The sequence below is a fragment of the Oryctolagus cuniculus genome, chromosome 8 (assembly GCF_964237555.1).
Source record: "Oryctolagus cuniculus chromosome 8, mOryCun1.1, whole genome shotgun sequence".
In the NCBI taxonomy this organism is placed as follows: Eukaryota; Metazoa; Chordata; class Mammalia; order Lagomorpha; family Leporidae; genus Oryctolagus; species Oryctolagus cuniculus.
The window spans coordinates 129,575,924-129,603,560 of NC_091439.1; the positions used below are offsets into that span (position 1 = coordinate 129,575,924).

The following is a 27,637-nucleotide window of genomic DNA, read 5'->3' on the forward strand; positions in this document are numbered from 1 at the left end:
CCCGATTTGCCTGGCTGAGGGGACTGCAGGCCATCGTGTATGCAGCTTGACCCTTTGGGAGCAGGGCTTCAGCAAGGCTGATGTTTCTGGAGCTCATTGTAATTGACCAGGTCAGAGGTGAGACTGAATAAGTGCTCAGGGTTCTGGTCACAGAGGATCTTGACAGATCCCAGTAAGGGGTTGAGAAATGCCTTTGAAGGGGTTTCCTTATGGAAATGGCCATATCAGGTAAATATTGTAGTATATCATTGTGGCTGCTGGGAGATAATGGATTGGAGAGCTGGCAGCAATATAGGAGGGAGACTATGTCCTGGAGATGATAACCCAGATCACTGATACCAAGGGCCCCAACTTGGGAGGGACAGTGAAAGCAAAAGGTACAGGAGGCAGATTTGGTGTGCCGGTTGGAGATAGACACAAGTGGTCACTCCCACTGTCAGCCTTGAACACAAATGCAACCAGTACACAGCCTGGAATAAGGCAACTGCTTAATACACGTGTGCAGGGAAGGAGTAGGCAGGAATAGATTGATCTGGACATCTGCTTATCTGCTCCACCTGTGTTTTCATAATTTATGAAATATTATATAAGACAAAGACTAGTTCCACAAACAAAATCTCACCAGGAAGTGAGTAAAGAAAAATAAAAGTTGCCAGTGCTGCCCTCCCCTTGGCTTCCAGTTCTGCCCTGTCCTAGAGCAGAGAAGCAAGACTCAGGCCCAGTTTTATAAAATGCAGTCTCATCTTAGTGACAATCATATGAGGTATGTTGGATCAGGGGTGTGTTAAGCGCAATCTGTGTGTTCAGGATATCTTGTACCTCCTCTTGCCTAATCCTTGCTTTCACTATCTGAGATGGGTCTGTATTCTTGTTTTCCAACAGGCTCTGATGCTAAGAGAGCCCCAGTGGCTGCCTCAAGGTCACCACAGTAGTCGTGGGTCCATGATTTTTTTTTTTTTAAGATTTATTTTATTTATTTGAAAGTCAGTTAGAGAGAGATGTAGAGACAGAGAGAGAGGTCTTCCCTCCATTGGTTCACTCCGTAGATGGCCGCAACAACCAGAGTTGTGCCGATCTGAAGCCAGGAGCCAGGAGCTTCTTCCGGGTCTCCCACATGGGTGCAGGGGCCCAAGGACTTGGGCCATCTTCTACTGCTATCTCAGGCCATAGCAGAGAGCTGGATTGGAAGAGTAGCAGCCGGAAGTAGAACTGGCGTCCATATGGGATTCCGGTGCTTCAGCAGGCCAGGGCTTTACCCACTGTGCCACAGCGCTGGTCCTGTGAGCCCATGTTTAAAACTAGATCTCTTTATTATAGTACCGGCTCTCACCCAGCTGCCTCAACACTTTGTATTCTTTTGGATCCCATGGCAGATTTTATGACAGTTTCATTTCAATCGCTTTAAATCATAGGGAGCCCTGTGGCCAAATCCCTGAACATCCTCCTTAAGGCTTAGAGCTCTTCACGTCTACCACTCACCTGAGAGTTAGATTTGTAAATGAACAAGGCAGCATGCCAGAGGGCGAAAGTGGGGTGGACCAAACCAGTACTGAGCAATATCACTGCTGAAGCTGCGATATTGTCACCTTGTGCTCTCTGCAGAAAAAAATGGGAGGTGTTTTCTTCCCTTATGGATAAGACGTTGAGCACTTGGACTAAGGTACATTTTGTTTTGTGCTTTTATTTTGGCTGCAGTCTGTAGGACACAGTATTTTTTTAAGCCAGAATCTGTGGGGCAGATGATCTGAACCAAATCTTAAGAAGGAAATTTGAGCTGGTGTCATGGCTCATCTGGCTAATCCTCCGCCGGCGGCGCCGGCACCCCGGGTTCTAGTCCCGGTTGGGGCACCCAATTCTGTCCTGGTTGCTCCTCTTCCAGTCCAGCTCTCTGCTGTGGCCCGGGAAGGCAGTGGAGGACGGCCCGGGTGCTTGGGCCCTGCACCCGCATGGGAGACCAGGAAGAAGCACCTGCTCCTGGCTTCGGATTGGCAGAGCACCGGCCATAGCAGCCATTTTGGGGATGAACCAACGGAAGGAAGACCTTTTTCTCTCTCTCACTGTCTAACTCTGCCTTTAAAAAAAAAAAAAAAAAAAAAAAGGAAATTTGAAAGAAGCTGTCTTTAGAGAAGGAGTGGAGAGGGTCCCCCCACCCCGCCAGGATCATTTTGAATATTTATAGCACCTTTCACGGGCTGGAGAAAATCATCAACTTAAAAATTTAGCCTGTTACGGATTTATTGAATTTTGAATCCAGCTTGCAGTTAGTTGCCTTGGCAGTGCCAGCCTCAGTGACTTCACAGGCTTTGTACAGCCCAGGGACCAGACATTCACCATCCCAGCTTTCAAGATGCAAAATTTGTATAAGAATTAAGATTCAAAGGTATTTGTAATATCTGAAACTAAGGTTATTCCGAGATTATGTATGTATAGTCTATCTCTGTGAAGAAGAAAATTTTATAAATAATTCATCCATGATTTAATCTTTGTTCAACCCCTCAGCCACTCTGTTGAAGTCAATCAGATGTGCATGACCAGAGAGTGAGTGATTCTCTTAAGATGTAACACCTTTAAAATACAGAGTATGGCCTCAAGTCCATAGTCAGCATTCAGAAACAGACCAGTCCACCTGTTGCCACTGGCTGCCGTTAATCTTGTGTGTGTGGGCCCCTTGTGGGCCAGCCTTCACTGAGCACATGATTTTGTCCAGGTCCACCTGACTCTTGCCTGTGCTGTGCACTGAGAGGGAATAGATGGATGTGAGCTTTTCTTGGTTATGGAACATGGAGGATTGGGGTTTGCTCAGGAGAGGATGTGCTCTCATTACATTTAAGAAAAAAACATCTTGCTTGATGATCTTTTTAGGTACAGCAAAAATATTTACTACAAATATGTCATCCCTGTCAATGAAATATGGATTTCCAAATGCATTGTTGAGGAAGGTGATACCAGTGCCTCCAGGTGCCTGAATATTGGCTGGCCCATGGCGAATTATAGGGCCAAGTTCTTGTAAGTATCACTGCTGAGTCTTGTAATTTTACTTTGATATAGAAGGATATAACCCTTATTGCCTTTTCTAGCAAAGATAGAGAAATGCACCTAAATTTTCTTCCAAACTTGTTTTTTTTTGGGGGGGGGGGGATTGGTAAGCATTTTAATTTGACCCTATAATAATCTGCTGCCTCATGCTTTGACTTCCAGCCATGGCACTTGTATGACACATATTTTCCCCAAGAGGTTTTTATGTGCCAATATGTGTGGAGAGAATGAAATGGGAACTGTTGGAATGATTTGCTTTGGTCTGAAGCAATGGTTTTCCAAGGGCTCCATGAGCTACTTGGGGAGTGGGTATTTTGGATTAATAAAAATAGATTTGAGAGAGCAAGGCTCTGGGGCCCCTCTCCAATATCCTCCAGCCTCTAGGTCTAGGCTTTTGTGTGTTTCAACTAGTAGAGTAGATCAATTCAGCTTGAAAAAGTCCTTTTATTCTCCCAAAGTAATGACCTAAAGAAATAATACTTGATATACAAATTAAATTATATCCTGGGTTGCTAGAATTGCTATTTGGTGTCTTCAGTGATACGGCCACCTGAAACAAAGATTTGATTCATGCGATGTGGGTGAGTTTTCCAAGGCCCACTTTGAGGCTGGTATGAGGAAAGGAAACGGGGCTCCATTTCCTAGACATCTTGTGTGTCTGTTTTTGTGTACGCAGGTACCTTGCAACCTCTGCCTGCTGCTCTGAACAGGCACAAACCCAATGTCCTGTGTGTTTTCCACATAGACAGTTCATCCCAGGTGCTTGGTGCTCTTTTTTGCTCTCCTCCTCTCCTCACTCCCTCCAGGTCTGTCAGGTCATATTGAAGTTGATACAATGGAGATATATCCAAACTGTTAATCAACTCAGTTCTGTGATGGAACTGCTTGCAAATATTACTGAGAACAAAGCCATGCTTGTACCACTGTCTGCATGTCTTCTTTGCCATGACAAATTTTCTCCCTAGGTTCTCAGATTCTATTGCTTAATGTCTTCTTAATCTTGCAGGTGATAGGAAGCTGCCTATTTGTGGTGCCTTTGATGAGGAGTTCCACTAGACAGTTTTTTGAATGAGGGAGAAGCGTGGGCACGAGGTGGACATAGGCTATATTGGCTGTGAAGCTATGTAAACACATACTACACATTTACAACAATGCCCAGCACCGAGTACATTTGCTGTTGGCTGTTACCACTCTTATGCAAATTGGCATAAGTAACCTGTGGTGTTCAAGTCCATATGAAGGTGGAAAGCCAAGGAAATGTCCACTTTGCTGTGGAAGCATGTCCTGAGAAGGCATAGAAATGCCGCGTGGGTGAGCTCTCGCTGGTAGAAATAGGAAATGTGGCAGCCCCTGCAGAAAAACCTGTTGCTTCCGTGAGTTCAATGTAGGACGACTGAGCAGGACTGAGCAATTCCACTGTGGAATATAGGTCCAAGAAAAGTGTAAACATACATACACTCTGTTTGTTCCTAACTCTGACTTTTGGGCACAAATGTTCCTAGCAGTGTTGTTCATTAGAGCCAGAGTTAGCAACAAATTACATGTTCATGACCTGATGAATGGATAGTTATGACATGGTGTAGGATCTGGGGGTGGTGGAGAATAGCGTGTGGCTGCTTACTAGAGATTAGGGTTTACTCTCGGGATAATGAAAATATTCATGAGCAAGGTATTACAGGTGCTGCCGGCACAGGACCCAGTCATATAAATGGTCAGTTTTATTTTCCATGTAGTCAATCACTCCCCAGCTGTTTTGAATGCTAGTAAATTATAAGCCCATGTATGTTTGCGACTGCAGATCTTTTTCACTTTGGATTTCAAATACATTAATGATGTAGCAGAAAGGATATAAAACATTAGTCACCAAACACTAGGTGCTTTGACATCCTTCAGCACATCATAGCACTAAAATAATTTTCTAGGTATTTATTTGACATCTGACAATTCTGCAGCCTCTGTGAAGTACAGTGGTATGGATTTCCCCCCTAAAGTGAGCCCAGAGCATTCCATTCACATGCCCAGTCTCTTCAGTGTGACATAATCTGATCATAATGCTTTTTCCATTTGAATAGCACTTCAAGCTACAGGAGCACTCTGAGGTTTAATGACCTCCACTTTCGATGGTGGATACTGAGACTCCTGTCAGTTCAGTGACTCCTGTGATCACTGAGCTAGCATCCCATAGTTGCAATCCAGGGTTTCATTTCAAGTCAGCTTCTCCTTCCCTTGAAGAACTCTTTCCCATCGCTGTAATGTTGCTGTACAAGAGCAGACTCCACCCAGAGCCCTTGTGTGAGAGGGCACTACTTACGCCTGAGTCCCCGTCACCCACACTTGCCTGCTGCTGTGTTTGTCTGCAATGGTAGTCTTAATCAGATGGAATTAGTCTTTTATGTAGCTTACTATTTTCTCTGACTTCTCTGCTTGCAGTTCGAAGACATTTATGGAAAAATGGGAACGTCTGCTGGACAGGTATTTCTCTAGCATACAGATTTTGAATCTTTCGTTTGTGATAGGAGGCATAAATCTCTGCAAGCAGTGCCCCTACATGATTCCCACTTAAAAATGCTCTTCCCACTTGAAAATACTCTTAGATGATCTTGCAATCCTTGGTTTCTCTACATGTGCTGTAAGTCATGTTCCCTCATTCACATGAATGTTCTGTTCACTGTTGAAGAAGTTCAAGATGTATCTTTCATCTTTCCCTCCATACAGCCTATGGATCAGAGCTAACAATATTCCCAATATGTATTAAATGTCTATAAATGTAGCTAGTACTGAGCTACTCAGTAGCTGAGTGGATCTACTCAGTGCTCTACTGAGTGAGTCTGAAAGCACCTGTTGCTTCCTACACTTGAAGCCATGAAGGCGGTCCAGATAGGAAAACGTTGAGGGGTGGATCTGCTGCCCAAACCACACATCAAGACACTCCCTGTTATTTTCCAGGCCATGCCGTCTTTCCCAGAATTATTTTCCTACTCATCTGGTTTTGTTGTTGTTCTTGTTTTGGCTTTTTAAAGATTTATTTATTTATCTGTTTGAGAGGTAGAGTTACAGAAAGAAGGAAAGGTGGAGGGTAAGCTCTTCCATCCACTGGTTCACTCCCCAAGTGGCCGCAATGGCTAGAGCTGGGCTGATCTGAAGCTAGGAGCCAGGAGCTTTTTCCTGGTCTACTGTGGAGCTACAGGGGCCCAGGCCTTGGGCCATCTTCTACTGCTTTCGCAGGCCATAGCCAGGAGCTGGATTGGAAGAGGAGCAGCCGGGCCTGGAACCGGTGCCCATATGGGCTGCCGGTGCCACAGGCGGTGATGTTACCTCGTATGCCACAGCGATGCCACTCCTCATCTTTTGACCTTGCTGAGAAGTTCTACAAATCTAAATCTAAATAATATAAAAGTTATTTATAGATGAATATAAATATTTATATCCTGTAAGTATGCTATAGATATCTGTGCACAGAAATGCATATGTATGTCTCTGTATCAGTATATGTATTAGCTACCTCAAACAAGAGTTTCGTGTGTGTGTGTGTGTGTGTGTATATGTGTATATATAGGTACATATCAATGATGAGAAATATATAGAACATTTTGCCACATGAATTGATTTGAAGAGAAACATTAGCTAATTCATTAATTTTTGTTTCTTAATGATTTTGATTAGGTGTATAACTGAGTCGAAAGAGAAAGATCAAAAGCAGACGACAGTTCTACAGATAGAGTCAGATACCGTTAGCAACGTTCCTTATGTAAGTGTGTTTTGGACTCAACATTTTAAATTCCAATTTCCTGACTTTGACTGAAAGAGAGGTAGAGACAATGGGGATAGAGGTTTTAGGTAGAGAAACAGATAGAGATCAAGAAGTATGGGAAGAGGAACAATATAATGGAACAGAGGAGAGGAGAGAGGAGGGGATGAGAAGAAGAGGGAGGAGAGAGTGAGATTGGAGTGACAGAGAGAGATGGGAGAGTGAGAGTATTCCGAAGGGAACATGGAGAAATATATCTTCACCTACACATGCAATTTTTTTGTGTACATAAAAAAGTAAATGTTAGGTTATATGAAGCATTGGGAATCCACGATAACTCAGTGCTTATGCTTAGAAAGACTATTTCGTGTTAAATATCCACAGAGTTTCACATTTTCATAAAGTGTTTTTCCCAAGCCAGTATTCTGGGAATTAAATATTTCTGTTCATTTGTCACTACTTTCAAACAGTGTTTTTGTTTGTTCCCAGTTTTTCAATATTTATTTCATGTTAAAATATTTTTATTTATTTGGAAGGAATTTTAAAACCCTGAAATGTGTGAAAGAGTGATAGGACTATCACATCCAAATGTGCTGATTTGATGACATCTTGTCCTATTTTTGTTCCATAATTTATTTTCTCTGTCTGTCTCTTGATGTGTGTCTGGATATGCTTCTTTCTGAAGGCAGTTACATATGCTGCATGCCTTTATCTTCGAATACCTGTGTATTCCCAAGATCAAGATATAGTTTAGATAAACACCATACAGTCCTCACCTGGAAATGGAACATTGGTATAAATACTATTGCCACCTGTTGTTCATTTCATGTTCCAATTGATTGTTTGCTCTAGTAATGCTCCCTTTGTGGAACAGAATCCACTCTCTGAGTTAGGTGTTGCATTGAGCTGGTTACGTCCCACACCAAAGTCTGTCAGGATTGAATTAAACTTGGAGGGGTGAACCTTTGGAGAGATCGGTGTGTGTCTTCCTCATTTTTGTATGTTGTAGGGAAGAATATCTTCATTTGATTTCTAAAATCATGACACACTAGCGCAGATCTTCATAACGGTGACCATGATAACACTGATACGCTATTTGACTTTTTTCTTTACAGCAGCTTCAGATCACAAAACATGGTATTCGCAGTGGAAAAAGCCTAGTCCAGCACAGCCATTTCCCAGCAGCTAATCAGAGCCAGGCATCTTTTATGAGCTGTTTTCCATAACCAGAGGAATTGCTTGAAGAAGTTGAAGTGGAGTTCTCCTGTAGGGAGGAGCACCCTTGTCTCAAGCTGCTTTGGTTTTAGTTATGGCAAATGGTTGCTCATCCTGGAATTTTTCAAAATCAATTTCATTTATGTATGGTTTTCATAAAATAATCATACCTAATGCTATTCATTCACACTTGAAAATCTGAGTTTTCTCTAATTTTCTCTTGATTTTATCTTACGGAAACTTGCCATTTCCTGTAGTAAAGTTCTGGTGCCAACCAATTTTCTAATTTGCTTTCATCCAAAAATGTGTAGATTTCAGCTTCACTTTAAAAAAAAAAAGATTTATTTATTTTATTTATTTGAAAATCAGACTTACACAGAGAGAGGAAATGCAGAGAGAGAGAGAGAGAGAGAGAGAGAGAGAGAGAGGGGTCTTACATCCGATGGTTCACCCCCCAATTGGCTGCAATGGCCAGAGCTGCACGGATCCGAAGCCAGGAGCCAGGAACTTTTTCCAGGTCTCCCACACAGGTGCAGGGACCTAGGGACTTGGGCCATCCCACTGCTTTCCCAGGCCACAGAGGAGAGCTGGACTGGAAGCGGAGCAGCCAAGTCTTGAACCAGCGCCCATATGGGATGCCAGTACTTCAGGCCAGGGCATTCACCCACTGCACCACAGCGCCAGCCCCTCAGCTTCACTCTTGAAAGGCACTTTTGCTGAACCTGGAAAGAATATCCTAGCTAATATTTCTCTCTCTACGCCTTGCAGATATTCCACTGTGTTCTGGTCACGATGCTTTCTGATAGCTTGAGTGATCCATGGTGACTGTCTTATTTGCCTATTTTTGTGTCCCTGCTTTCAGGATCTGTGCTCCTTCTCTGACTTACAGTAATATGACCACAATGTGCCAAAACATGGCTTTCTTTGAATCTATTTTGTTTGATATTTTCTGAGTTCCTTTAATTTGTAACTTTTTAAAAAAGATTTATTTATTTACTTGAAAGTCAAATTACACAGAGGGAGAAGGAGAGGCGCGGAGAGAGAGAGAGGTCTTCCATCCACTGGTTCACTCCCCAGATGGCCGCAACGCCTGGAGGCACTGCAATCCGAAGCCAGGAGCCAGGAGCTTCCTCCGGGTCTCCCACGTGGGTACAGGGGCCCAAGGACTTGGGCCATCTTCTACTGCTTTCCCAGGCCACAGCAGAGAGCTGGATGGGAAGTGGAGCAGCCAGGACTTGAACTGGCACCCATATGGGATGCCGGCATACAGGCAGCGACCTTACCCGCTATGCCACAGCACCAGCCGCTAATTTGTAACTTTTTATTTTTGTCAAATTTGGGGAAATTTCACAGTGACTGCAAACATTTTTTCCTTCCTGTAGGCAGCAAATAGATGGGTTTTGTTTGTTAATCCATTCAGCCAGTCTGTGTCTTTTAACGGGGGATTTGAAGGCATTTAGATTGAAGATGACTATTAATAAGTAACTACTTTTCCCTGCCATTTTCCCAAAAATATTCCTGTTTTTTACGTTGAATTTCCTTTGAACTTTTACTGAGGGATTTTCTTCCTTTACCTTCTTTTGTAGTGATGACCATGTTTCTGTGTGCAACAAATCCTTAAGCATCTTTTGTGGGGCTGGACGGGTGGTGATAAATTCTTTGAATTTCTGTTTGTTATGGAAGGTCTTTATTTCACCTTCGTTCATAAATGAGATCTTTGCAGGTATGATATTGTTGGATGACATTTTTTTTCTTTTAAGCCTTGGAGTATATCTGGCCATTCTCTCCTAGCTTGTAGGGTTTCTGATGAGATGTCTGCTGTGAGTCTAACTGGAGATCCTCTAAAAGTACCATGACATTTCTCACATGCACATTTTAGAATCTTCTCCTTCTGTTTTACTGTGGTGAGTTTGATTACAATGTGGCATGATGAGGATATTTTCTGGTTATGTCTATTAGGAGTTTCATGTGCTTCCTTACTTGGATGTCCCTTTCTTTCTCCAAATTAGGAAAGTTTTCCGTTACTATTTCATTCAAAAGGCCTTCTAATCTTTTCTCTCTTTCCATGCCTTCAGGAACTTCTAGAACCTGTATGTTGGGTCACTTTATAGTATCTTGTAGATTTCCAACAGTGTTTTTTAGGTTTCTAATTTCCTCTTCTTGTGTTTGGTTTGACTGTATTCTTTCCTGTGCTTTGTCTCCTAAGTCTTATATTCTTTCTTCTTCTTTCTTTTTTTTCTACAGGCAGAGTGGGCAGTGAGACAGACAGAGAGAAAGGTCTTCCTTTGCCATTGGTTCACCCTCCAATGGCCGTTGCGGCCGGCACGCTGCAGCCAGCGCACCGCGCCAATCCGAAGGCTGGAGCCAGGTGCTTCTCCTGGTCTCCCTTGGGGTGCAGGGCCCAAGAACTTGGGCCATCCTCTACTGCACTCCCAGGCCACAGCAGAGAGCTGGCCTGGAAGAGGGGCAACCGGGACAGAATCCGGTGCCCCGACCAGGACTAGAACCTGGTGTGCTGGCGCCGCTAGGTGGAGGATTATCCTATTGAGCCGTGGTGCCGGCCCATATTCTTTCTTCTTCACTGATTATGTTGTTAAGGCTCCCCACTGCATTTTTAATTCATTTTATTATATTCTTCATTTCATTTTGATTTCTCTTTAAGGTCTCAATTTCATGGAGGAAATTTTATTTCATGTCCTGTACAGATTTCAGTAGTTTGTGCATTTGTGTCCGATAACTTCTGTGTAATCTTACGATCAATTTTTAAACTTCCATTTCCTACATTTCTTCTGCCTCAATGTATTCACAATCTACTGTTGAAGGGTTTTACTCTTTTCAGGGTGTCATGTCGTGTTCCTTATTCTTGTTTCTTGAATTGGTGGGTTTGTTGTTTGGCATGTGTGGAGATACTTGTTGGTTTCTTCCTTTTCTTCTTCTTCTTCTTCTTCTTTTTTTTTTTTTTTTTTTTTTTTTTGGTCTAGTGGATTTTATCTGTGTACTGTGGCTCTGTAGATAAGTGGAATGTCTACTTTAAGTGAATATCTAGCTTGTAGTGGGTGTGATCAGGGAGCTCTGTTCAGTTCTCCAGGGTTAAGGGCATGTCTGAGGTGATACACCCAGGTTTGGCACAGTAAATCTCTCTCTCTGTTTTTTATCAGAAGGGAAATTTTTTCTGCTCAGCTGAGCTCCTCTCCTTAATGGAGACCAGTGCCTTAGCGCTAGCCCCAGTGGCTATAATATTCATCCACTCTGTCGCAGGGAGCACACAAAGGATCTGTGCAGTCCTCAGTGTAAGTTTAGATTCTCCAGCGATGTCTCTCACCAGGTAACCAGGAAGCCCTGAGTCTCCCAGTGTGAGTGCCCAAAGTCCCAGCCTCACCGTGGATCCTGCCTCACACCCTCAGTTTTTTTCACAGTCCCAGTAGAGAAGCCTCACAAAGTCACAGGCTCCTATCCCCCTGTTAGTTCTTCCCACTAGTCAGGGGTCTCCACTCAACTAGTTGCTGGGCATGGACACGAGCTGGCACAGCTGTTACATATGTCCAAAATGGCACCTGCTCTATTGGCTTGTTACAGAATGGCATTGTAAAGTGATTGGGGAAAGAGAAATTGTGTCCATACTTTTTTTTCTCTTCTAGTTTGGAAAGTACACTTTCCTCGTTGGGGCTGCAAGCCAAGTTTTCTCTAGGCTCTCTTTGCAGCTTAATCACCAGTGCCTTGGACTACTGCTAGTACTGTCTGGTCTCACCTCACTTTCCAATGCCAGTGCGTAGGCTCTTGGCTGCTGGGCAGGCTCTCGGCTATTGGAGTCCCAAGTTGTGGGCATCCGTGCCATCCACAGGAGGTCCACCATGTCCCTCTAATTTTGGTAGAGTTTCCTCTGGCATTTTCTCCCCAACTCTTCCCTAAGACTACACTCTTTCCACTTTTTAAAAACTATCTTCTCCTGGACTAGGGCAGTAAGCTCTAATTTTTTCAATCATACCTTTCTTCCTTTTTCAGACTGACTGTTTCCAATTGATGTATTTTCAAATTCATTGTCTTCAATTTGCCATCTCACTTGTGCTTTTTAGTCCACCCACTGCATTGTTCTTTCAGATATTTTTCACAGCTAAAGTTCCCATTTTGAAATATCTTCTGTTTTTGTGCTGGGACAGCCTCTACTTTTTTTAATTTTTTTTTTTCATTTTCAGCACATTTGTTTTAATGTCTTGGAGCACATAGCTGCTTTTGTTGCATAATTTTCATATGAAACTCTTAGAGATCTGGTCACATTTCCCTGGCCGTTATATATGGAGTAACATCTCATATGGAAAAGAAATGAAACTCATTTCCATATTTTCTAATTATTGAATAGTTTAAGTTACATGCTTATAAGCAGCTCCATCTATGTGTTCATAGAGAGAACAGGACCAGAAAAGAAGGCCCATACCCTTGTACTGCTTATTTTGAATTTAATGATTTCCATATACCATGAAAATCCATTATGTTACAAACCAGATAAATTGGAAAAAGATGAGTAATCCTTCAAAAGAGTTTTTTTCCTTAAAAAATTCTGTGAAAGTGTTCATGTACAGTTTTAAAATTCTATGGGTATCTCAAAAAAGAACTCAGATGTCTAGAATTTTCAGCCTTGAATTCTGGGTTCATGGTCTCAATACATTTTGACAATGAAAATCTAAAAAGGGTGATCTGACTAGGAGAAGGTATTCCCTACATAGTGGTTTATGGAGCAAGAATGCCTGTGAGAGCCAGTTCTTACTCTCATTTGACGAGGACTGAATATATGGTATGCAAAGAAATCAATCTAAACATAAAAACACAACTCATCAAGAGAAGGAGAGAGACTGACTCCTTGTTGAACTATTCCCTGCATGATGGAAATAGTCTTTGGGTGTTGGGCTCTTTCTGAATTGAGGTTCTTTCTGTTTGGGCCTAAGCAGTTATATTTTTAGTATCATAACTCCTCTATTAGAAACATGTTAATTAATTGAAATTCTTTCTTCTGGCTTTGTGTTACATAAAGTAATAAAAATCAGTTATCATTAAGGTTTGGTGCTTCATATGTATTTTGCTTTGTCATTACTCAAACTTTACCCTGAAACCAAGAGTTTCATAATTATGTAACCATATACTTTAACATTCTCCTGTATCAGCAGTTTTTTCTTCTTTTCCCTTTTACAGTCTGGAATTATAACAGTTACCAATTTAGACACAGTGAGTGACGTTATCCATATGGCACTACCAGTGCTAGGATTAAGTGTAAGTAATCTGAAAGATACTTTGAGTTAAATAACAACTTTGGTTTTTGAGATGAATGTATTTTCCCTTTGATCCAGATACATGCACACATGCTTACAGTGTATATTTGTAAAATACAGTTCCGGGCAAAGAGACCAATTGTAGGCAGCAATATATTTTGTCCCCAGAACCATGTGCACATGTGGGAATGGAAAACGTCGGAGATGTATTTGTCTATGTATGGGTATTGCTCTTCTGTTCCGATTTTAAATTTCATGTGAACTGAAAGCCATAATTTAATGAAATTGGAGTATAATTTCAGATTGCTATTGTCATGTATTTTATTTTGTTGTGTGTATATATATAAATGTATATATATATATACACACAAAAATATCTTACATGCTTCCTAATAACCTTGTCTGTTGGATTGCTATTTCTGTATATTCTGGTTTCTCCAATCCCACACCTATCATCTCAGTGTACACAAACCTAATAGACATGTCTAGTTGAATTTTTTTTTTAATTTTTGAGGGTCGGAGAGGACAGAGATAGCAAGAGGGATGAAGACAGACACAGAGAGAGGAAGACACAGAAATACATAGAGAGGGTGCTCGCCTCTGTTGGTTCAATCTCTGGATGCCCACAGCACCTAAGGGTGGTCTGAAGCTAAGGTCTGGATGCAGGAGTACGATTCAGGTACCCCACGTGGGTGGCAGGAACCCAGTTACTTGAGAATTCATAGCTGCTTCCCAGAATGCACATTAGCAGGGAGCTGGAATCAGGACCTAGAACTTGGATTGGAACCCAGCTATTGTGGCGTGAGTCTCAGGCATCTTCAAACCACCATGCTAAAATCTCACTCCTTATAAATTTGGACATGAAGAACACCTGCATAAAAGCTGTATGCCTTAGATGCTGATTCAGGGAATGATATATCTGGTGCCTCTAATAAATTATTAAAGAGCAAGATAAGAGTTGAATGAAAGCTTGCTCTTCGGGGAATGTGTGTGCACACCACATACATGTCTTTTTTAAAAACTTGTTTTATTTGAGAGACATAGACAGACAGAAGAGTTTATGTCTATGGTTTCACTCGACAAGTGCCTACAGCAGCAGTAGAGCTGATGCCTGGAGCTGAGAACTTAATCCAGGTCTCTTGTGTAGATGATAGAAAGCCAGCTAAATCCAGTAAAACACAGCATTCTTCAAAGAGACTGGAGATAGCTGAGAGTGGAATGATCAGGATTAGACTTACCTTTACTAGTGAAGTGGCATAAATATGATTCTTTATTCCTTAGGTCACTTGGGATAATAGCATTGTGATCCTTGTCAAAAGTCATATGGCATGAATCTGGGGTGTAGTCTTGGAGGCTCAGAAAGGGACCGAAGTTATTTCGGTCAGTCCTGTTAACTCGAATAGCATTGGCACTGGTCCCAATTATTTTCTTGTTTGGAAATGTAGAAATGCTAAAGAAATACATCCTTGATCTGGCTAAAAAGCCCATGAGAGTTTCTCAGGCATGGAAAGCCAAGACACTGTGGCAAAAAAAATGACCTAAATGGAAGATCTCTGTGAGTGAGATCCCAGTGGAAAGAACAGGCCATCAAAGAAGGAGGCACCTTTCTCTGAAGGGAGGAGAGAACTTTCACTTTGACTCTGGCCTTGTCTAATAAGGCCGGAGTTTGTGAACCCAAGAGGTTTCCATAGCCTTGGCAGCTCATGACAAGAGCCTCGGGTGATTACTGACGTCATAAATAAGAGTGTCAACTGTTAAATCAATAATAGGAGTCACTGTGCACTTGCTGCCCATGTAGGATCTGTGTTTTTAATGTGTTGTACTATGTGAATGAATGGTAAGACTTATCTTCAAACAGTACTTTATGCTTTGTATGTCTGTGTGGGTACAAAGTGTTGAAATCTTTACTTAGTATATACTAAGTTGATCTTCTGTATATAAAGAGAATTAAAAATGAATCTTACTGAAGAGTTGGTTGGGAGAGGGAGTAGGAGATGGGATGGTTTGCGAGTGGGAGGGTGGTTATGGGGGGAAAATGCTTTCAAAATTTATATTTATTAAAGTTTTCTAAAAAACAAAAGAAATACATCCTTGAAGTATGCCCTGACAAAGACTTGTGATACTTAGTTCTTTTTGTCTCTAAGGGCTCAGAAATGGACTACCAATTGTGGGTCTATTCAAACCAGAGAAAGACCTCTTACCCGCTCATTGGTAAGTGTCCAGCAAAATAAAAAATGAAATGTATTGCTTCAAAATGGTAACTATTAATTTCCAGACTATGCATTGTTTGTTCTTAAGCTTAAATATCTTTACAAGGGAGAAAACAACCTCATGTAGTCAGTACTCATTTATAAAAGGAATTGCCAAGTGTATACTCTACCCTGGGTGCCTGACAACATATCTTCATACAGCAATTTAAGTTGTAGTTGGAAAAGAAACTGAAGTTTTATTCTCTGCTTTTCCATGTGGATAGCACAACTGTCTTGGAATAGTCCTTTTTTTTTTCTTTTTTTGTAATGAAATGAAAATGGGGTCGAATTTCATCTCTCCAAACATTTGATTGATGCCCATATACTGGTTTGTATTCCCCTTTCCATTTCTAGTCTCATAGGTAATCTCTATTTTTAAGTCTTGCAAAATCTGTCAGGTCTATGTCCAAGTATACCACTCTCCCTCCTCCTTCCTTTCTTATTCTTTCTTTTAAGTTTTATAATAACATACTTTCAGTTTACTTTAAAATCATATGCTTAACCCTCCACTAAGTAAAAAATTTACCAGTAGTAAGAAAGAACAACAACACTGTTCTAAATAGTAGAGGAACAGGTTATTATTTACAGACAAGGGCTTTAAACAATAATCACATCTCAAAATGTGAATTTTACTCATATACATTAAATTTTTGTACTCTATTTGGTACCACAGATCAAGGAAAGCATATGATATTTGTCTTTTTGGGACTGGCTTATTTAACTAAATATAATGGTTTTCCGATGCATCCATTTTCTTGCAAAAGACAGAATGTTGTTCTTTTTTGTGGTTGAATAGTATGTATATAGCACATTTTCTTTATCCAGTCATTGGTTGATGGACAGTTGGGTTGATTTTATATCCTAGCTATTGTGCAATTGAGCGACAATAAACATGGGGGTACAGATAACTCTTTCGTGCACTGATTTCCTTTCCCTTGGTAAATTCCCAGGTGTGGGATGGCTGGGTCACATGATAGGTCTATTTTCCTGTTTTTGAGGAATCTTCATACTGTGTTCCATAATGGCTGTATTAATCTACATTTCCACAGATGTGTATTAGGGTACCTTTTTCCTACGTCCTCACCAACATTTATTGTTTGTTGATTTCTGCATGAAAGCCAATTTAATTAAGGTAAGGTGAAACCTCATGGTGGTTTTGTTTGCATGTCTCTGGTAGCTAGTGATCCTGAGGATTTTTCTTGTGTCTCTTGGCCACGTGAATGTCCTCTTTTGAAAAATGCCTGTTCAAGTCCTTTGAGCATTTTGTAGCTGGGTTGCTTGTTTTGTTGTTGTTGAGTTTCTTGAGCTCTTTATAGATTCTGGATCTTAATCCTTTATCTGTTGTATAGTTTGCCAGTGTTTTATTCCATTCTGTCGGTTGCTTCTTCACTTTGTTGAGTGTTTCCTTTGTAGAAGCTTCTTACTTTGATGTAATCCCATTTGTGTATTTTTGCTTTGATCTCCTTGCTTCCAGGGTCTTTTTCAAGAGGTGTTTGCCTATGCCAGTGTCTTGCAGAGGTTCTCCAATGTTCTCTAGCAGTTTGATGGTATCATGTCATAGATTGAGATTCTTGATCCATTTTGAGTGGACTTTTGTATAGGGTATATAGGTATATAGGTAGGGTTCTTACCTCATACTTCTGCACATGTATATACAACTTTCCAGCACCATTTGTTGAAGATACTGACCATTCTGTAGGTATTGATTTTAGCTCATTTGTCCAAAGATTAGTTGGTTGTACATGTTGGATTGGTTTATGAAGATTCTATTCTGTTTCATTGATCTATGTATTTATTTTAGTGTCAGATCCAAGCTGTTTTGATTATAGTAGTATGCTTTTTTAAAAAAAGATTTATTTATTTATTTACTTATTTGAAAGTCAGAGTTTCACAGAGAGAGGAGGGGCAGAGAAAGAGAGAGATCTTCCATCCGATGGTTCACTCCCCAGTTGGCCACAACGGCCGGCGCTGTGCTGATCCAAAGCCAGGAGCCAGTAGCTTCTTCCAGGTCTCCTACGTGGGTGCAGGAGCCCAAGGACTTGGGCCATCTTCTGCTGCTTCTCCAGGCCATAGCAGAGAGCTGGATTGGAAGTGCAGCAGCGGGGTCTTGAACCGGCATCCATATGGGATTCCGGCACTTTAGGCCAGGGTGTTAACCCACTGCACCACAGTGCTGGCCCCTGTAGTATGCTTTTAAATCTAGTATTGTAATGCTCCCAGTTTTGCTTTTGTTGTTTAGTATTGTTTGAGCTTGTTGGGCTCTCTTGTTTTTCTGTATGAATTTTAGCATCATAGTCTCTAGATCTGAGGAGAATGCCTTTGGTATTTTCATTGGATCACATTGAATCTGTAAATTTCTTTCTTTCATATGGACATTATGATGATAAGTCTTCTGATCCATGAACATGGAAGATTTTTCCATTTTTGTCTGTTTTCTATTTCTTTAATGCTCAATAATTTTCATTGTAGAGATCTTTCACCTTCTTGGTTCAGTTTATTTCAAGGTGTTGACATTTTTGTAGCTATTGTGAATGGGACTGATCTTACCAGTTCTTTGTCAGGCTTGGCATTGTCTGGGTACACAAAGTCTATTACTTTTTTGCATTGATTTTATATCCTGCAACTTTACCAAGCTCTCTTATGAGTTCCAGTAGTCTTTTAGTGGAGTTTCTGGTTCCCCTGTGTTTATGAATGTGTGTGTGTGTGTGTGTGTGTATACATGCATGCATGTCATCTGCAAACACATATATATTTATTGTGAAATTATGTCAAGAAGTTATTTGAGCATGATTAAAAATTAAGATAATCACATTCAAACTCCTAAAAGGTTTTTTGATTAACAAACATGTACAGTTCAGCCATTCTTTTTGTTGAATTTTCTAGCACTTGATCTTGAGGTTGTTGATAAAAACATTATACTTCTCCTAAAATAGTTGTTGAATTAACCTATATAAAGAAGAAACCATTCATGAATCATCATGTGTTTCAGTGTCTCTCATAGAAACAAGCCCTGGAAAGGAAGGGAGGCATACTATTTGTCATAGACTTTGTAATATAATGCTGGTGATTTCTATGAAAATCAAACAGTATTACTTACCTGGGCAATCTTCCTATTCTTCTTTCAACAGTCATGTAAAGGAACTAATGTGTAATTTATAATGTTTTCAAGTCACTTACAAAATTTGAAAATAAAGTTTCTGTTCTTTCTGAATGTACTTTGTCAGTCTCAAAATTCAGGAATTGCTAAATACATCTGAGGACAAAAGCCAACCACCGATTTTATGATGTTTCTCCTTAATTTTGACATCTTTGTAACAAGATAGCAATAGAGGCCGGCGCCATGGCTCACTAGGCTAATCCTCCGCCTTGCGGTGCCGGCACAGCGGGTTCTAGTCCCAGTCAGGGCGCCGGATTCTGTCCCGGTTGCCCCTCTTCCAGGCCAGCTCTCTGCTGTGGCCAGGGAGTGCAGTGGAGGATGGCCCAAGTTCTTGGGCCCCGCACCCCATGGGAGACCAGGATAAGTACCTGGCTCCTGCCATCGGATCAGTGCGGTGCGCCAGCCGCAGCGCGCTGGCCACGGCGGCCATTGGAGGGTGAACCAATGGCAAAAAGGAAGACCTTCCTCTCTGTCTCTCTCTCTCTCTCACTGTCCACTCCGTCTGTCAAAAAATAAAAAAAAATTAAAATAAAGATAGCAGTAGAGTTAGTGTGCAAATCAAATACTGTAAATGAATTTATTGAGTAGATGGCATGTGTTTATGTAAAATGTTTTTTCTGGAGGATGATTTGGACCCGAACAATGGCATGCACTGTGACTGGCTCCAAGAAATCCTAAGAGTGTATCTGTCGTTGGTGACTCCTAGCGGTCATTATGGATGTGTGTTTAATATGCTCTCAGTTCCTGATCATCTTTTTCTGTCCTGGTTATGCCGATGGTTTTGTTTTGTTAATATTGCAGTTGTAGAAGCTTCTTTTACCATGAAAGAGACAAGTTGCTATAATTCTTGCTCTGAACAGGGTATTAATGTCCCATGAAATGGAAAATTTAACTAATATGTCAGAAATTGAATAAAGGGAGCTTTCACTTTGTTGTTGAAAAGAAAATCCCTTTGACAGCACAGAATCGTGAAAACATGTTCGAAGTTTAGTTTTTGAGAGGCAAAAATAGACACAGAATGTTAAATTGCTAGTTCTATCCTTAAAGGTCCACGAAGATTGGAGGTGTCCTAGGGCAAGGGCCAGGAGCCAGAAGGCAGGTCATCAGTCCAGTCTTGCACGTGAGTGGCAGGAACATCAGTGTTCAAGACAACAGCTCTGCATCTTAGGGTCTGATCTGCATTTGCAGAGAGCTTCAGTCAGGATCCATGATCAAGGACCAAACCAGGTGGTCCAATGTGGGACAGAGGTGTCTTCATGGACATCCCAATTGCTAATACCCACCAGGAGCAGAGGATCTTGAGAATTTCTTGGGTTGCCAGCAATTTAAAAATGAGAGAGGAAAGCAATGACATTACATGTACTCCGTGAACATCAGTTGGTAGGATGGCTCTGGGTCTCTAACACTCTGCAGCACTCCCTCAGCTAGTGAGCTGTGAGGGGCTCCCGAGAGGGCCAAAGTAGGAGGGAAGTGTAACAGCAGACCATGGCCCCAGTGCTCTTGAGAATCACAGGCTATAAAACTGACAGAGAAATGAAGTCTCTTTTCATGATCTAACATCGTGGGAGAGAGATTCTAGGTTACAGCAACTCATGACATATATGGCCCAATCATTTAAAAAATGCAGACCACTGATGTTTACTCATGTTTACTCATATGAGGACGTTAAAAATCTAGTTGGAGTCAAGGCAGATTTTAGCAGGCCTTCTACTTTACAACGGAAATAAGTCATCAGTGTGCAGTGCACTGAGGGATCTTGGTCTTCTAAGCTAGGCAATGGGCTACTACTTCTGTTTGCGTTGGAAAGGTCCTCTGCCTGGGTGCCTGCTTTATGCAGTGCCTCCCCAGAGAGAGCACACCTGATGCTCACTCCCAAGACACAGCTCTCTTCCTTGCAGAAGCCCCAGGAGAACTTGAGCTGTCCCCGGTGCTGTACCCACACTGACAACAAGGCATGTTTGATCATACCTGTCACCATCAGCCTGATGTGTATTGAGATTTTTCTCTGCCTAGGGCATGAGTGTCCATATGCTATCCAAGCAAGCTACCATCGAGCTGCCTTTCATAATCAGGAACCGGGGAAGTCCACCTCCGCCCTGAGCATGGAGGATCCCGTTCTGGAGATCTTGTCTGATGGAGGGATCCAGTTCGTGTTGAAGCCCAGGCACACGGCTAAAAGGCAGCGCCGGTGCGGTAAGTCTAATTTCCAGCAGGGTTCTGCTCTCTGCTCATCCATGCATTCCTGAGAAAAAAATTCATGACAGAGAGCTGTTCTCCATGAGGGAGGAGGTGTGCATAAGTACAGGGACCCAGTACTCACCAAGAACCAGGCTTAGAGAAACTGTTCAAAGTCAGAACCCATCTCACTTCCAGGAGGATTGTGGTGGTTCTTCTACATTAGAACTTTTGTCTCCTCTGGATACCCTGAGCATTTGCTCCATAAAATAATGCATGCACAAACTTATGTGTCTGTAGAGAGAAGTTTCTTGTGGCCTGGCATCATGGTACAGTGGGTTAAGCTGCATCCTGCAATCCACATCAGAGCATTGGCTTGAGTCCTGGCTCTCCCAGTTCGGATGAAGCTCGCTGGCTTTATCAGAATGTGCCTGGGAAGGAAGCAGAAAATGACCCAAATACCTGGGTCCTTTGTCTCGCATGTGGGAGACCCAGGTGGAGTTCTAATCTCCAGCCCTGTCCCTGGTTGTTGTGGCCATTTGAGAAAAAAACAGTGATGAAAGATGTCTTTCTCTGTGTGTTATTCTGTATTACAAATAAATCTTTACAATGAAGAGCATCATGTGTGAAGGCCTGGAAATGAAGACTAAGCATTCCAGAGGGTAACCCTGAACCTGGAGTGAGAGCAGGAAGTAATCAATGTACTGCATGCCTTAGACTTACCTTATATGGAAGATCTCCAGGATGGTGAGAAACTGTGGCATTGAATTTGGATCTCTTCTGGCTTGGGCTGAAGTGGCTAGGGGGTTGCTTCCTGAATTGATCTCTTCATTATGCCCACGGCATGCTGACTTCCTCCAGGCTTCAGATGCATATCTAGACCAGACATGGACTGAACAGTTACGATCAGGGATGTTTCAGCTTTTTGCTTTCCAGTCTCTCCCTACTTGTCAATATTCTTTTGAGAGACCTTTCTCTGAAGAACAGTTTTTAGTAAGGTGGGAAATATTGTGGCAAGAATATAATGATTTCCACTGTGAATGGTGTTCGTACTTTTCTTGTGAGGATATTCTGTGATTTATATAGCTTATAAATGTGTTTTTGGTTGTAATTTTGAGCATATAGCAATATTCTATAAATGTTGCTCCTATGCAAGATTGTGAATCTGAACTTTGTAAACATCCACAACCCCCATTTGGGCAAGAGAATGCCACCACCAGAAGTATCACCAGGAGTGTCAGAAAGGCTCAGTGTTTTTGAAGTGAGCTTGTTGAATTATGCAACGTGTCTCATGGAAAATGGCTGCTGTTTCCATTGGTCACAGAAGCAGCATGCGCTCTCAGTAAATAATGTACCTTATGAAAGCCTCAGCTAAGCACCGAAAGTATTTTTGTTTGAGAAAGATTGTAATGGCACTCATCTCTCTCTGTTCCCATATGTTCTGGATGTATAGATTCATATCAAGGTATGGAGCATGATGCTTCATTGCTTAGCTGTGTGACAACTAAGTAGTGGATTATGTCCCAATAGATTTTTAAATAATGAAATCAGGTGAGTCCTAGGTGTACCAGGTTGCGCACGAGTTAAACCATGTATTCTTGCCTGTTTTAAAGAAAGAGTTGGATATGGTAGTATGTATGAGCAGCCTCCTGCATTTGAGATGGCATTTGCTTTTTTCTTGTCTCCTTTTAAAAGGTGGAATTTTGAATGCTTGGTGTTGGATTACTTTGTGACTGCATGCTATCTGGAGAGTACTAACTAACCAGAAAGAGAATGGAGATAAAGTTTACTTTAGGGTGAGGAAACTGATGTGTGGGATCCCTTACACCATTTGATTGTAAATGATTACAGAAGAAAGTAATTCTCTTCACGGTTGTGATGAGTTGTGTGCCATGCTGAGTAATACATTATATTAGTGCAATGAGGTGTAGATAGCATCATTCTTAAACAAGTTGAGTCAAAGGAAAGTCCAAAGAATTGAGTAACTGGACTGGCTGATGAAGTGGCACATCTTGGAGCCTATCCTGGCTTCCTCAGTGATATAGCACCATGAGGATTGCCCTCCCTTGTTTGTCTGATGGTGATGCATTCAGGGGCCCAGAAATGCCAAGAAGATGGCTCATGAATGATATTTGGGGAGGGGGCCGGTGCTGTGGCACAGCAGGTTAAAGCCCTGGCCTGAAGCGCAGCTGTCCCATATGGGCACCAGTTCTTGTCCCGGCTGCTCCTCTTCCGATCCAGCTCTGTGCTATGGCCTGGGAAAGCAGAAGAAGATGACCCAAGTCCTTGGGCCCCTGCACCCATGTGGGAGACCCAGAAAAAGCTCCTGGCTCCTGGCTTCGGGTCAGCATAGCTCTAGCCGTTGTGGCCATCTGGGGAGTGAACCAGTGGATGGAAGTCCTTTCTCTGTCTCTACCTCTCTCTGTAATTCTGTCAAAATTAATCTTAAAAAAAACAAAAAAACAAAAAAACAAAAACAGATTGTTTTTGGCAACTTCACCCATCTGTCTATCACACTGCACCTTGACTCCTCTGGTGCCTTTTATGATATTCAGCATAAATCGGTCATTTAAGAAGAAAAGTTTAGGTGCCTTCTTAAGAAAACGTGCACAGCTGAGCAGTAGATACTCCAAACTCATGTTTTCCTTGGTGATCCTCTTTTCTGTGGAAAATTCCTCTTCAGCGTTCAGTTGGCAGAGCTTGATGGGTAGCTAAAATATAGGCAGTATAGCTTGGCAGGGTGGCACAAGGAACAAGGCCCCACGGGATCCTGCCACTCATTTGGGAACCAAGTGAAGAAGGTGAAATCAAATCACCTGGGGAACAGGTTAAGCTTTGTAACCCTGAAGAGTGAGGGAGGTAGAGGCTGGTTGAGTGATATCAGGGAGCTTGTGTCATGAAGTGCAGATCTCTTTGATGGGAGTGAGTTGCTGGTGCTTGGGCATTCAGACTACCAAACAGGAAATCTCATAGGGAAAGGTGACTTAGCATGAAGTAGATTATGAGACTCCACTTAGTTTGAATGTCAACTGTATTTTTTTGCTTTTCAAATGAGTTCTGACACCTGACTCCACTGGGTAAACTTAAGAGGATGTGTATAACTCAATGTGAGGTGTCTCATTATGCAAAAAAATAAAAAGCAAAAACTGTAGGTAGCACTGCCAGAATTGAACCTGAGCAGCTTCCTCAAGTCTTTATATTTCATTTCTGGTTGATGAATTGATTGTTTGATTTGAGAGACCATCACACACATGCACAAGAGAAGGAGAGAGAGAGAGAGAAAAGAAGAGAAGAGTTGAGTTGAGTTTCCTATCCTCTGATTCACTCCCTAAATGTCAGCCGTGGCCATGGGCCAGGGACAGAACTGGAATCTGGTATTTACATCATGTCTCCTTTGTGACAGGCAGGACTAGAGCTGGAATTTGGGAACTTATTCCATGTTGTGCTTGTGAGAGGTAGGAACCCAAATTTGTTAGCCATGCATACTGCCTCAGAGGGCCTGCATTTGCAAGAAGCTGGAATTGGGAGCCAAAGATGGACATCAGGTCCAGATGCTCTGATATGAGCCTAGGGCATCTTAACAATTAGGCTAAACACCTGATTCTAACTGCCAGCTTATAGGAAATTGGGAAGAAAAGTTCATGAACGTCACGTGGATGGTACTAGCCAATTTCAGATCGTAAGCTCTTGTACACCACAAATGGATCAGTTTCTGTCTTTTCTAAGGCTGGAAACAGTCACCTGTCAAATGGAAAGGGTGGAAACAGAATCTGTCAATGATCCTCTACAGCTAATGGTCTCACTTTCTCCTCAGGCTTTCCCACAAACTGTCTGTCTTGCTGGGGCATTACCAGAAGCCATAATGACCTGCCCCAGGACTCCCCTCCTGCTATTTCGGTGCCAACACTCCTGAGAGTGTCTGGTGTTGAGGACCTGACCCTCACACTCTGGGTAGGTATCATTTTGATCTTCTGAAGCCCTCCTCAGGAGTGAGCGTTCTGAGGGCTTGGTGTCATCATCCAAAAGTGTTTCAAATGAGGCCATCATTTGTCAGTCCCTGGCTTTGGCTGACATGCCTTCTTAATGTGACCTCAAAGAAGAACAGTCAGCTCAGTTATCGTGGTCTTACTTCAAAGGCAACAGGAGAAAGAACCGTTCCGTTTATTCTGCTGGTTTCAGCGATGTTACCCAGTCACCTGCTCACACACAGCAAAAGGAATGTTTCTGAATCTCTTGGAGTCGACATCCCCCCATGTTCCCCTTTTAGCCTCTTCCTTGAAGTGTTCCTTCATTTCCTTTTTGTCTAGATGACTCAAACTTAGAACTCAACGTCCCTCACTGTGGGCGTGGTTTGTATTTCAGATGATTAGATGGATCACCTGCCATTTATGTATCCTTCTATCATAAGAGAATGTGTCAGAGGAAAGCCACAGAACGTGGCCTATGTTATTTCCCAGGAGGGCATTTAAGAGTTGGCACATTGATTGTCCAGCACATCTACATACACTATGCTAGATGTAGGGCATTTTTTGCGAGGTGGGGAGGAATGTATCAAGTTAGTTCCATGCTAGATGGTGCCCCAGCCCTTGCAGCATTCACAAGTTGAAGGAGTTGCTAGGATCCTCATCACTGTGACATCATTCATGGATAAAAGGAAAGCATGAGTAAGGTGATGTCCTATGCCCAAGGTCTCATGAAAAGTAAGGGACCTAATAGATGACAGATTCCTGGAGATACCTGACTGTGACACTCCTGTTCCCCTCTTGGCATGAAGATGAGGCAGAAGGACATGAAAGTCAACAAGTTTGGCAACAAGTGTGGCAACGAGATTTTCCTAGTTGGGAAAGGCCATCAGTACTAGGAAATAATGAGAACAGCATGGTAAAACAGGAGAGAGTGATTCACTAAAAGCTTGAAGCAGAGAAGTTTGGTGTACAAGTTTCATTCCTTGAAAAGGAAACTAGGTTAAAGCCAGCATTCAAAACAATTTAGTGGGTGGACACAGATCAGATGGATGGGTTGAACATATATTTAGAGACACTGAACAAAATTTTCTTCCCTCACTTCAGCTGCTGCTGTGTCAGTTCCCATACTCTTCTCTACAGGGGGCTAGCTTTTGTTCTGGGCTTGTGGATATGAAATGTCCTTTAATTAGTTTTCCTTTTTCTTTTCCACAGGAAGTGATTCGTATTATCAAGCAGAAAGGGCCAAAGACAGAGAATATTTTTCAAAAAGTTGGTGACATAAAGTCATTTATAGCCCTAAAGGAAAGATTTAACACAGGAGATAGAGGCGACTGGGGCAATGAATCGCCACTTGTGTTAGCAACACTGTTAAAGGTAGGGGGATTCTGGCATCATCTATGCACAATATGGAAGCTGTGTGATGGGTTTCATTCCTCGTGACATCTCAAGAAGAGCAGTAGGCCTAATCAGTTAAGCGTCTGAGAAACTGAAAAACACATCAGAAACTCCAGGTTGTAGGCAGCTACTCCCTTCATTGGACAGACTCTGCTTGTTAGATAGCTTTCCCAGTCTTCAGACTCCATGCTTGCTGTCCTCATCTGAATGCTCCATGTAGAATTATGCTAGCATAGTTATAATTGCCCAAGCATCTTCCAAATAAACCCTGGTTATTCATATAGAATTTTGGCCAGTACAAATCTCCTGCATTTGCCAGATTTGACAGTGTCTTCCTAATGACATCAGAGTTTCCCAAAGAAACTTTATTTGAAATTTTGAAAACCATTCTAGGTGTTTTCCACAATAAGCAAACATTGCTCTTAAAATGAATTAAAAATACATACAAATGCCAAGAAAATTCCATTCTTTTCATTGCCATTCTTTCCCCTGTCTCTTATGCCTTTGCTTCACACGTGGTGTCAGGACTCTGCTATTTGGAGCTGCCTTCATTTTGACTACTGTTGGCATCTTATGTTCATTTCCATTGTACTTAAGCCAATACTCCTAGTTATAGTTACATAGTAACGAGCCCCAGCACAAAGCTCAGCTTGTGAATCTGACTTTGAAAGTGTTGCAGCAGGCAAAGCTAGGTTAGAAGTTTTAAAATGTTGGGCCTGTGTTTGGCATAGCAGGGTATGCTGGGGGTTGGAATGCTGGCGTCGTATATCAGAGCCCCAATTCAAGTCCTGGCTGCTGTGCTGCTGATCCAGCATCCTGTTAATGCATCTGGGAAGGCAGTGGAAGATGGCCAAGGTACTGAGGTTCTTGCCTCCCATGTGAGAGGCAAGGATGATGCTCTTGGCTTCAACCAGGGTCTGAACTGGATATTGCAGCCATTCATTTATGTAGGATCTCTCTCTGTCTCTCTTCCTCATTCATGAACAGTGTGCGTGTATGTGCATGTGTGTCTCGCTCTCTGTGCCTCTGCCCATTGAGCACAGAATTCTCTTTTTTTATTTATTTGAAAGTCAGAATTACAGAGAGAGGAGAGGCAGAGAGAGAGAGAGAGAGAAGTCCTCCATGCGATGGTTCACTCCCCAATTGGCCGCAATGGCCAGAGCTGCAGCGATCTGAAGCCAGGAGCCAGGAGCCTCCTCTGGGTCCCCCACGTGGGTGCAGGGGCCCAAGGACTTGGGCCATCTTCCACTGCTTTCCCAGGCCATAGCAGAGAACCTGGCCGGAAGAGGAGCAGCCGGGCCTTGAACCGGCACCCATACCATATGGGATTCTGGCACTTCAGGCCAAGGCGTTAACCTGCTGCGAAACAGTGCCATCCCTGAGCAAAGAATTCTAAAATCCAAGGTGATGCAAAATACACATGTATTTCAAAATTG

The 27,637-nt window shown here is 42.2% G+C and overlaps 1 protein-coding gene across 11 annotated transcripts in view; it reads left to right on the forward strand.

The window, feature by feature from the left end:
- Window positions 1-27,637, forward strand: part of LOC138843592 (rho GTPase-activating protein 20-like) — a 1,064,354-nt gene that overhangs the window by 43,658 nt on the left and 993,059 nt on the right. For all 11 annotated transcript variants that reach the window (XM_070048224.1, XM_070048225.1, XM_070048223.1 and 8 more), the window contains 8 exons: window positions 2,863-3,006; window positions 5,467-5,508; window positions 6,700-6,784; window positions 13,184-13,261; window positions 15,405-15,471; window positions 20,680-20,859; window positions 24,656-24,792; window positions 26,019-26,180. In XM_070048224.1, the coding sequence (XP_069904325.1) occupies window positions 2,863-3,006; window positions 5,467-5,508; window positions 6,700-6,784; window positions 13,184-13,261; window positions 15,405-15,471; window positions 20,680-20,859; window positions 24,656-24,792; window positions 26,019-26,180 (895 nt within the window). The remainder of the gene's footprint in view (window positions 1-2,862; window positions 3,007-5,466; window positions 5,509-6,699; window positions 6,785-13,183; window positions 13,262-15,404; window positions 15,472-20,679; window positions 20,860-24,655; window positions 24,793-26,018; window positions 26,181-27,637) is intronic.